The following is a 12,379-nucleotide window of genomic DNA, read 5'->3' on the forward strand; positions in this document are numbered from 1 at the left end:
ATTGTAAAAAGTTAATCACCTTTCATTATAATCAACAAACCATGCTGCTTGTCCCATTGAGTTTTCCCAGTTCTCTCCAGAGATCACTATTATATTTCATTACCTTGTGCATGTGGGTTTACAGAAATCAAGATGTACATGGAGTGCGGTTTAGGAGTTGTGCACATGGGGGAGCAAAGCAGCTCCCCGAGGCAGATTTCACATGTTTTCCTCGTGAATTCAAACAATCTCTGCTACAATACAATCCTTGCAGCTGCGTTCTCACGAGGTGGTTAAACACTAAGTGAAATCAAGTTGAATTACTTAATACGTGGATAATGTATATGCGAGAGCTCAAGACGATTTGCGACTTCATCATAAAAGTGTAAAACGCATGGCTATAAAAAGTCAGTTGCTCCATTTTCTTTAATGTTGTTGTGTGATCAATGGGCTATAACTTAACGTCAACTTAAAACATCATTAACAACCTGTTTTACTTCTTTAATGTGATGTATTTTCAAGTGGAAAAGGAACAAATGTTGGGCTAGACATCGGGTGAAAAATATGAGGGTTTGGAGATAAAGTTGTTTCATATTATGTAGACAATTTTGGGGTACATGCTTAATAAATGGTTCACAATTAGTTTTTTATCTTTTTTGGTCTTTTTTGAGTAGTAATCATTGAAGAAACCAGCGTGTTTATCAAATTTATGCCATATACTTAGCTAAGTGTTCTAGTTTTTCAAGCAGGGGATCCAATTAGATCAACATCAACCTGAAACCCAGAGTTCTTTCATAACCTCATAATCTCACCACCGGCTAGCATATCACTTTGAATTCCTGTGTATCACTTGCCCAGTTCTTCTAGTGAACCATCTGTCATATCAGTTTGCACTGATTTCCAGCCCTATAGCACATAATGTGCTCCTAAATAACAAAGCATTACTGGATGCCTCATAAATTGTAATGCGTCGATGGAGATCTAAAGAGGATTTGTAGTGCGCTAGATCGCTCCCCGCAAGAATTCATGAACAGTTTGAATACTCATCATTGTGAAGGGAACTATGAAACCGTAATGCTTCATTTTATATGCACCGAATTGTTTTATCATTAGGAGAATATATTGTAAGACATTGCAGTACTTTTTAACTTTAAAATATGTTGAGATGATTCTGACTGTCTGTATTATTGAAACCAGATTGATTTAGAGATGAAATCCATCACTTTTTTGTCTCCCCCTTTCATAATATCCATGCTGTGCATATTTGCCTGTGATAATCGGTAACCATAGTAACACAGGCTTGTGTAATGTGGTGATGTTAACAGTGCATGAGCACTGTAATGCCACACATGAGCACGATCCTATTAAAAAGCAGCGATCGCAGTTTTGTGCTGCTGGTTCTCAGCAAGAAATTTAAGAGAAAAATTTGATTCTAGCTTCTGACCATAGTTCTTATAGCGTTATGACGGGTCAGATTTAACCAATACTCACTTTTCTGGTTCCTACAGGGCCGATTAAATCAGTTAGGTGTCTTACATCTAAAAATAGTAGGTCTGGGTAACTGTGAAGTGCTGAATGAGTAAAATGTCAAATCTGTGAGGATGTACAGATCAGTGGTCTCTAGTCGATTTTGGAGTGAGCTTTAACGTTTTTAATGGCAGGAGGTACACAACGTGTCTGTCATCTGCACCGTGTCTGTCATTCAGTTGTTTATATGTTACTACATGATGTTTAATTGTCTAGCTGCCCTACATTAATGTTAATGCTAATGTAGCTGTCCATGGTGCTGAAGTGAGAAGCCAAAAGTGAACAGCGCTGTCCAGTTAACCACATGCTTACACCAACATTGTGTCATTAAAAATGTACTTTGCCACAGGTTCTTCTCTCTCAAAACAGGTTCAGCTGTTAGTATGCATATCAAACTCTGTCGCTCATGCTCACTGTCGCGTCAGTGGTAGCAGACTTTCCAAGCAATCCTATTGGTCTATTTAGAGTTAAAGATATCAAGCATATACATACCTTTAGGAAACTTTCCTGAAGGAAACTTTACATTGACTTTTTGTTGTGAGATGCAGTGCATTTTGGTGAACATGAGAAACCACTCAAGCAGACACTATACACATATGCTTCATCTAAGTCTTTTAGACGTTGAGACCCTAAGGGCCTAGCTGCTGTTGCGAGTAAAGGCATAGCTTATTCATCAACCAGTTCCCCATGGTAAAAGTGTTCGAACACTTCTGCTCAATGGTTGCATTAATTTTTGAGTCAATGTTTTTAGGAATACTTAAATAGTATTAAAATGGTGGTGATTCTTTCTATGTATTGATTTTATTCTTTGTAAAGCACTTTGGTCAACTTTGGTTGTTTTAAAGTGCTCTATAAATAAGTTTGAGTTAGTAATTTGAGTTGAGTGATCTTTTATCTGCTTGAATCAATTAAAGGAAAACACCACCATGTTCTTACCTCATTTTAGACGAATTAATACATACCTATCTTTTTTCAATGCGTGCACTTAATCTTTGTACAGCGAGTAGTGACAACTTTGTACAACTCGGCACGCAGTAACATTATCACTCCGGACCAATCCCCCTCTCGCTTTTACTTCGGTCAATATTACTGCGCTGAGGTTGAAGTGCTGCAAACTAAGTGCTCTTCTACCATACAATATATTTCTCAATTTATCCGCTTAAAATAATTGCCAAATTGTTTTATTTTGTGCCACCATACTTACTCGTGTATCTACTCATGTAACTGTGGGTTTAGACCAGATGCGAGTTCAACGATTTGCGCGAGTAGATTACATACAAAGTCAATGCAAAGACGTGATCAGACACGTACTCGCGTGGGGCGATGCGAATGACGTGTTATGGGCGGCGCATTTGCCGTGAAAACATGCGCTATTCGCCTCAAACGTGTCTTCGCCCAAGTTGAAAATATTGAACTCAAGCGAAAATTTGCATGACACGAAGTTAAATCCCGCGAGTAATCTAGAGCAAAATAGTGAAAACATGGAAGTGTTTGGTGGCTTCTAAATTCGTATCTGTTTGGATCCTAAGGAATTAATGGGGCTAGGCTAAATGCTAACACATTCACGACGCGCTGTACAAAGATGAAGTGTACGCATTAAAAAAAGATGAGTATGTATTAATTCATCTAAGTTGAGGTAAGAACATAGCCAAATATTTAAAAAATGGTGGTGTTTTCCTTTAAGGTATGAAAAAATGCATTAAGTTTATATGGTTATATTTTTGTGTGCTGTAGCTATGGGTTAGATCAAAAGACACTTATTAAAAGTAGTGAACATTTAACAATTAGGCAGCTTGAAGAGTCATTAGATAACATATTGATAATTATACTTCATAAAACAATTTGTGTCTTGAAGAACATGTCTACGTTTTGCTATGTTTTTGATATGATTTATCAGAAAAATCACCCTAACTCACCCTTGAGCTTAATGTCACTTCTATGTACATACTTTTAATAATAAAATTGGTTATTTTCCAGGCAGTATGGTTCCACAAAGAACCTTTAACATTTACAAAACTTCTGTTCTTTGTAGTGGAAAAAGGTTCTTCTTACTATAAAAAATGTAGCCCAATAAAGAAAGGGGATTTGGGAACCCCTGACTCTGAACTGCAAAACTTTTATTTTTAAACGTGTAGACAAGGATCAGGACAAATGATTACAATAACACCTATTCAGTTTATGGACTTTATTTGGTTTATTAGATGGCCACCCATCTCTAAACGACTGCCAGATTCATTCGCATTATTATCTCCCCATCGCGCGTCTCTCTCTCTCTCTCTCTCTCTCTCATGCGCGTGCGACTGAGAAAAAAACCGCCGGCGTCAAACAGATGGGAAAACATCCGCGCGCTTCACGACCGTTACCGCGCAGAGGTTAATCGTCAAAACTCAACGACACCAAACTTCGGTCCGTCCAAAAGACTTCTGGACCGAGGACTTGAGGACATTCGACGCCTGATACGACTGATAAAGTAAGTTTTGCGGTAAATGAGATCGTTCTTAAAACCACAATGGACCATATAGTCTGTGAAGTGTTTTCAGAAGAGTTATACTTAAAGGAAAGCATTTTAATAAGCTTTATTAGACAGATCATAACTTGAAGGGGGAAGCAGTCGATTCCTTGGTTCGGTCACACTTTACGTGGGTAAGTGCTGAGATTACCAACAAAAGCTTTAAATTATTCTGTAGAGCTTAATATTCAGACTAATTATAGTAATTTATGTTGCACGTAGCAATACAAATGTAAGTTTTTAACTTATTTAAGAAAAACGCTTTTAAAACGAACAGAAATAGTGAATGGGTGTACAGTACAGGTACGTATATGGATTAGAGTGTAGTTATTTGATGCGCACTACTGCAGATTGATTCATAATACACAATGCGCATCTGTACCTGTGAGATGAGCCAATGTTTTACGTGTTGGCGTCATATATAATTGTATAGGCTATTTCTTTAACATTGTACTTGAATAATATTGTGTAAAAATACGATTTGTGCATAAATATAACGTAGACACGGAAAAGTAGTTTGATCTAATTGTCTTATTTTGTGTATTTGTATTTGACGACTTGACGAGGTAAAGTAATTATTTTAGCAGCTTGTTTGTAGTTTATAAAGTATTTAGTAGCTTTTTATTAAAAACAATGGTATACATACTACTTGTTGAGAGACGAATCGTGTGAAACTCGGCCATTATTAAATAATGTGTTGATAGCCACATGCATTCATTCATGAAGAAACCAAAGATTTTATTCTTATTTGTGAGGCTACTTGTGTAAGTTTTAAGATGACAGTAATCATGCTGTCTTTTATGTTTCATAATACTGTATTTGCAAACTGTTTACAATAAATTCATATTTTCTCTCAAAAGTAGAAACCTATAATAATCTCTTACACTATAGTATATAGGGTTTCATGAGTCAGATTATTTTGCAGATTATCATTTTTTATGTTAAACTGTTGTATTTATAATGTTTATCTATGCCTTTTGACTTTATTTTTTGACTGCAATCAATTACTTAACCAATGGAAACGCACGCACGCACGCACGCACGCACGCACGCACGCACACACACACACACACACACACACACACACACACACACACACACACACACACACACACACACACACACACACACACACACACACACACACACATCTATATCTATCTAGTTATCTATATGCAATTATATTAATTGTATTTATTTGTAATATTATTATTTATTTATGGAAATGTACTGTAGCATGCATGCATATGTGGGTAATGTCTGTGAATGCAATGACATTTATGTAAGAAAATAGATGTAAGAGCGATACTTGGTGTCAAATATTTATGTTGCACATAATAACAGTGATTCACGATACTTACAGCATATTACAGAAACATAAACTGTGCTTGGTGGTTAAGCACATTCAGCAATATGAAAATTGTGCAGATGTGAGGTTACGTCTGTGCTCCGAGCCGTTTGTTTGGCCCCTGAAACAGATGGGGTCCAACCCTGGGTCTCAAGTGGTCTATGGGAAAAGCTTATGGAAAAATTTAGTCACTTTGTTACAGATTACATTTTATTGACTGGGAGATTTTTTTCATCAGTGCTGAATCTGATGGTGTGTGGTCACTCATCTTCTGACGTTCTCTAAGATCTTGTGCTGCAACAGAGCTGTTTGTTATTAGTTTATCCTGTGAAATGGATAGTGACATAAATGTTTCCACAAGAGCAATAAAATATTATGATAATACAACTACCCTTATTAAATTGGCATTTGATTGGTGCCTTTGGGAATGCTTGGAGGGCATGTAATCAGGATAAATGGGATCATGAAATGCACATGGGGCTTGCAACGCTAGCATGATCACCAGCATGGGCTTTCTAAAGGTGTTGGTAGATGTGCTGTGACTTTAGTGAGTTTTGTGGTTTCATTGACTGGAAAAGTAGGCTCAGACAAATGTTACTATAAAGTGAACTGTAATTTAAACTGTTGATGTACTGGTAATGTAATAAATGCTGGTTGGGATTTCTGCTCTCCAGATTGGGGATTTTAGTGTAATCTTTTTCACATTAGACACACAGTTTTATACTGAATTATAAAAAGTTTACTTATTGGAATTGAAAAGCTTTGGGCTACATTATGGCTTAAAAAACCTGCTTAATGTAGCATATCTCTGCATAACGCCTAATCTTGCTTGTTAGAACTCAAGAATACACTGCACACCCTTAAATAATACCATTATAATGTTTGACATTGTGATGTCTATTGTGAATATTCTTTGAGTCTTAAAATTATATTCTTTGAAGAGAGAGAGAGAGAGAGAGAGAGAGAGAGAGAATAAAAAATGTAATAAACGGACACGAGCCTTACACCACAACACCCCCATCGTCCATCACTATTGACAGAATGCTCCAGTACATAATCATTGCATAGGCTGTTACCTGTGTGCACCAAAAACACACCAACTACAAGATAACTGAGTATCTTAGGGTATCTTCTGAATAATTAAAGGTGAAGCTACTGTACACAAAATTGTTTATTCATTTTTGTTGATATTACTTTTCAGCTTTTATGAAGTTTTTGCACTCCATAAGATGGAGAAAGGGATCTAAAGACTAAAACAATGATTCATCCTGGTTGTTATCTCTCAGGAAGGTAAAAAATATATAAACCGAACTGAGTTGATCCATACTGAGATGAAATACTGCAGTTTAATGGTGCATTACAAAACTGCAAAAAAAACTGCAAAACAAAAGTCAACAAAAAAGCTTGGCTTCAAATAGCAACAACTTGCCAATGAATATATTTGTTTTAGTTTCTCTAGGTGTAGGGATCAGCACACTCATTTGTGTATCATATCGCTGACCATTACTCTTCAAGACCTCAGTCAATAGGTAGCTAACCCCCAAGATGCTCAGTTTGCATATTTTTGACCTTTCCTAAGAGATAACAACCAGGGTGAATCCCTTTCTCCATCTTATGGAGTGAAAAAACTGAAAAGTAATATCGTCAGCAAAAATGAATAAATGATTTTGTACAGTAGCTTCACCTTTAGTTGTCTAGAAGCGTATTTATTTTAGCAGAACCCTGACACTCCATTATCTTGTAGTTGGTGTGTTTTTGGTGCACACAGGTAACAACAATGATTATGTACTGTAGCGTTCTGTCGATGGTGATGGACGATGGAGGGTGTTGTGGCCTAAAGGTACATTCACATTATAAGCGACTTTGTCGCTGTGTGTCGCTCGTCTCTTTCAAAAGAGGCGTTTCTAAATCTGGTTGTCATAAACAAATGAGTACTGTCCACTCCAGAAACTGATGAGAGACAGATGACGTGAACTCCACTGCTTTGTTCTCATTGGTAGTCGCTCCCGAAAGTCGCTCATAATTTGCATAAAGTTAAACATTTCTCAACTTTGTCGCACGACTGGACACACCCCATCCAGTTGCCAAAGGTCGTTGTCACTTGTGTCACCGGAAGTCGCCAAGCTTCCACTGAAATCAATGAGATTGCGTCACTAAGCTACTCCTATTCGCTGCTAGTCTGAATGCAGCTTAAGGCTTTTGTCCGTTTATTACATTTTTGATTCTCTCTCAATAATATAATTTTCTAATATTAACGAGCTATTATCACAGTTTTAAAGATGTCAAGGATTTAAGTCAAGTGATTGTGACTACTTTATTTCTGTGGCAGATTGAATTAAGAGAACAATCCCACTGAACTCCGTATCATTGACCAGGACAAAAAATCAAACGATAGAGATTATAATATTATTATTGAATATGTCCCAGTTGGAAGATTTATTGTAAGCTACAGTCTTTGCCACCGTGATTGAGTCCCTGTGTGATGAGCCCAATATGATGTCACTTATTTTTTTGGCAGCCCCCCCTTGCTGTCATGACAGAAGGAAAAATGAAAAGAAATAGCCACACAGTCACATCGACTGTGGATGGATTCTTTTTTTCTCATGAAAAACAACAAGCAACATGGTCTGCAATGACGTCAAGACCTTCTAGAGACAAAAGGAAAGTAGACTGTAGCACAGCTTTCTGTTGAAAGGGTTACTTGTGGCATCAGGCAACTTCAAAGCCCCACTCCAGCTGATAGCCCCCCTAAATAGCGAATTTGAAGGGGAATTTTAAATCAAAAATTGATTAATATTTCACCTCCACATTGATTCATGCTGCCCCGAAAGACATTTTTATTTCTCCCTTGAATTGTTTGTATGAGGAATTATGTTAACTATATTCCTATGATCCATTACAGGCTACATTATCTAAGCATTTTGTTTTGGTATAACATTACATTGTCTTAAGGTCATATTATTTAAATTTGTCTGGCAACTAAAATGATAGAAGTAGACTAAAGTGATAGAAGTTAACAAATATATATAAGATTATTTAAGATATAATGATCATTGCATGCAAAATTTTTACAAATCAGTCCCTCCAGAAAAACGTGGTTATGCGATCACATGATTCAATGCATAATCAGCCAAAGTCCGCATATTTATGCAGGGGACGCATTTTTTTCAAATATGCTGCACTTTCGCCACATAAATTGCAGATTTCCATGCGCAAAATATGCGGGCTTGCATGATTTCATAATCCCCGCATTTTCGTAGCAAAAAGTCAGATATATCTGAATGAACGTTTTTGTGTACGTTTTTTGTGTTAAGTCCACATATTTATGCAGGGCCGCATTTTAAAAAAAATACGCCACACTGTCGGTGCATAAATTGCAGATTTCCATGCGCAAAATATGCGGGCTTGCATGATTTCATAATTTACGCATTTTTGTAGCAGAAAGTCACATATATCTTAGCAGAAAGTTGAAAATTTTTGCATTCGCTTCACACAAGCGCAGCCATATCCCCTGTTGCTATGGGAACGCTATAAAGTGACATAAGTATGCGATGTGAATATCCTTGGAAAGCTGCAAACCCCAGCCGCAGTTTTTGCGAGTTCCCGCAGTTTTTGCGAGTTCCCGCAGTTTTTGCAGGTTCCCGCAGTTTTTGCAGGTTACCGCAGTTTTTGCAGGTTACCGCAGTTTTTGCAAGTTTCCGCAATTTCATTGCATAAAATTGCATAAATATCTTTTTTTTTAAATAGTACAGCAAGATCAAGGATTTTTTCCCGCAACAATCACAAAAAACAAATTTTTCTCGAGGAATTGACTAATAGTCAACTAACTGTACTAGACTTTTACTAACTCAAAGTCTTATCTGTTTAATTAACACAATATACTGTATAGTAGCTATATTTTGGAGATGTTTTCCATAGGTTAAACAGTTTTGTATTCCCCACCATTTTTTTTTTAGAAGAGATTAATTTTGTTTTGCTATTCAAGGTGTCTTTCACAATCTTCGTTGGTCGTCCACCAAAATGAAAATATTTGTTGATTGACAGCAAGCAATGCATTAAAATGTCGATGGAAGTCATTGCCTGTCATCCAGTTTTTCTTAAGTTGGCTGTCAACACAGATGGTGTAATTTAATTTCATTTGCAGATAGACATGGTGTCTCCTGTCCTCTCTGTGATTCAGTAGCCAAAGAGTAAAAAAGGCGTAAATCTATTTCCATTAAAATCACCAGGACTCCAGGATTTGGCCTCTGTTAGCATGTATGTAGAGATCAATAAAGGGCAGTAACCTTAAGCACAGACATACAGGTTGCATATTTATATGCATTCTGATGAAGTTACATCCAACCCTAGTGTATAAAAGCGTGTGAGTGAAATGCCTAGTTTTCACTCTTGCCAAAATTTAATAAGCCCTACTTGTCATAATGCACTAAACTTTGCCAAAGGCAATTTTATGCTTCTAAATTTTACCAGGCCACATGGTTTCATATACTGCTTTGCGAACATGTGGCACATATAAAAGTTCTTGTCCAAATCTTGCATGATTTAATTCAGAGGCAGTTCTCTATGCATGCTACGCTGAGCGTACCTTTTTATAAGTGTTGCATGGCTGTTATCATTAATCAATGGTGAATGTTTATAGCGGGTAATTAATTCAGTGAGGAATAAGACAGATGCACGGTTGTGTCTTGCGAACAATTTTGTTGTTTTACAAAGATCTAGTCGACTTTGTCAAGCAGAACATATCCACAGATGAATTGAGTTTGCGTGGGATATGTCGTCAAATACTTCCAAGCCTTTAAAAAGCAAGCACTAGCTCTAATTCAGAAGGATTTCATTCACATGATGGTGTGCTGTGCTTCCAGTTACCCACACAAAGACCTCATCTCCATGTGCCTGTACATGTAAATGTACTATTTTAACCGTCTGATCTTAGATAAAAAGCAAGACGTTTTTTAAAATATAAGTGCTGAAACAGGCGGCTCCTAAATTTAGCCTCGTATAACATCATGCTCCCAAACCATGTGGGTTTTATTTTTTCGCTTTCTGATTTACTGGAACAGTAGAGTGAAATGCCATTGAGGGACTTTGTAACCAAGGCAACAAACAATAGCAGAGCAGAATGGTCAGATTAGTGTACGAGAACTGAGGAGCTTATATTTGATGTTTTTTGTATATAGCGCTTGGGTGGGAGCCATGCTGTGACACTTAGGGCCTTTTTACACCTGGTCATTTCATGTGTTTTCTGTGATCAGATAGCTTCTGGTTTGTTAAAACTGTTGCATTTACATTCAGCCACATTTATTTGATCTTCTACTTCTGTGCAAAATACAAATGCACTATTCATTACTCCGCCTTAAAAAAACGTAATACTTAATGTTTATGCAACAAAAGGCAGCACTGTATGTTTGCTTTGCACGACATGAGCTGGACCGCACAGTACAGAGCAGCAGGAGAGTGAGACAGCATGATAACTGACAGGACCATGACCGAAAAGCGCTTTTAAAAACGCCCTCTCGAAGTTTTATGTCTTTGTTAAATATAATCAAGCTTTTTTATTTGTTCTACAAAGCTTTTTTTAACCACTGTCGTCGCTTCATAAAGCAACAAGCATGTCGTCTTTGTTTGTTTGGCTCTCTTCCGGCTAACTTGCGAGTTGACGTGCTTACATTTGGAAGGAGTCTAGTTCTGACGTGTGGTTTTATCAACCAGATGAATTTACACTTCTCTGTTCGGTTTCGTCTGAAATGTGTCCCAGACCACCCCCTGTAGTGGTTTTAGCGATCGGATTTAAATCCATCTCGGAAACGTTTCGAAGGGCATTTACACCCCCTGTAGGGGAGATGTTTTTATCACAAATATGCAAAATATAAATGTTTCTGTATCTTTACATTGCATTACATTACATTGTTTGGATGACAATGCATCCTTCATTGGATGACAGGGGTTAAACTGGCTTGAATTGATATTTTAGGCAGCTACAGATTCCCAGACAAATGTTTTATTGCAAGAAATGTAATTAAAAAAAACTTTGATTTAATTGGTTTAATTTAACTTTCGACTAGTGTTTATCTAAAATATATATTACACTCTAAATTCTGCTGGGTTATTTTTAACACAATGCTGGGTAAATATTGGACAGAACACATGTTGGGCTAATATATAAACCTATGCTGGGTTGTTATAATGCAATGCTTGGTTGTTTCCACTCTTTGGGTTAACAAAAACCCAATTTATTGGTTATTGGTATGCTCTTGGCACATATATGTTCATTAGGGTTGTGACAATTAATCGGGCAAATGCGCATTTTCTCAATGAATGAATTTGAATGAATTACGGTGAAATGCAGCCACATCCAAAAGCCAGGGGGCGCTCTCGCTTAGAAACACCAATTGTGCCACAGAAGAAGTAGCATTACTAACACTATTCCAGGAAATATCTAGAGGCATATTTATATCGCTGTTCTTCAGATTGTTTCAGGTATTTTCATGATAATAGAGAATATTTTAAATAATTGTGTTTGACGAGTGTTGCTTTTTTAAATGCACGTTATAAACGAGTCAAACTTGCAGTGATTTTAGTTTGATAAGGACTTCCTACTGATCACGGAGCCGTAGTACATGCACAAGCTGTGCATGACACACTGAATCGGAGCCTTACGATTCAGAATCGACAGGTCTTTTTAATGGGAACGCGATGCATCGATGCACATTCCTAATGTTCATCAAATACTTTGGCTTCAAATCTGCTTAATCCCGGCCTCATGCCATTCAAAATTACCTGTTTGTTGGCAAATTACGTTAAACACAAAGTCATTATACGGACGACAAATGTGAAATTTTTAAAGTTGGGTCCCTTGTGAGTACTTGGACTTGAATACAACCCAAATTTGGGAGCCAAGGCATCCCCTAATGTGTGCTTCAGTTTGATCATGTTTACCTTTTGAATTCATTTGCAATGTTTCTAGTTGCATCTTTAATGATTTTGCCAAAAGCTTGCTTGCGTTTAGAGGGTTTTGC

At 37.1% G+C, this 12,379-nt stretch overlaps 1 protein-coding gene across 3 annotated transcripts in view; it reads left to right on the forward strand.

Annotated features, from left to right (window-relative positions):
• The first annotated feature begins 3,779 nt into the window (after positions 1–3,779).
• Positions 3,780–12,379, forward strand: part of camkvb (CaM kinase-like vesicle-associated b) — a 51,664-nt gene continuing 43,064 nt past the window's right edge. The window contains exon 1 of one of the 3 annotated variants that reach the window (XM_055184506.2): positions 3,780–3,976. In XM_055184506.2, the coding sequence (XP_055040481.2) occupies positions 3,795–3,976 (182 nt within the window). In that variant the 5' untranslated portion in view covers positions 3,780–3,794. Of the gene's footprint in view, positions 3,977–4,114; positions 4,150–12,379 lie in introns of those variants that run through there. The other 2 variants (XM_055184507.2, XM_055184508.2) reach the window with 2 other exon arrangements.

Source organism: Misgurnus anguillicaudatus, chromosome 14 (assembly GCF_027580225.2).
Source record: "Misgurnus anguillicaudatus chromosome 14, ASM2758022v2, whole genome shotgun sequence".
In the NCBI taxonomy this organism is placed as follows: Eukaryota; Metazoa; Chordata; class Actinopteri; order Cypriniformes; family Cobitidae; genus Misgurnus; species Misgurnus anguillicaudatus.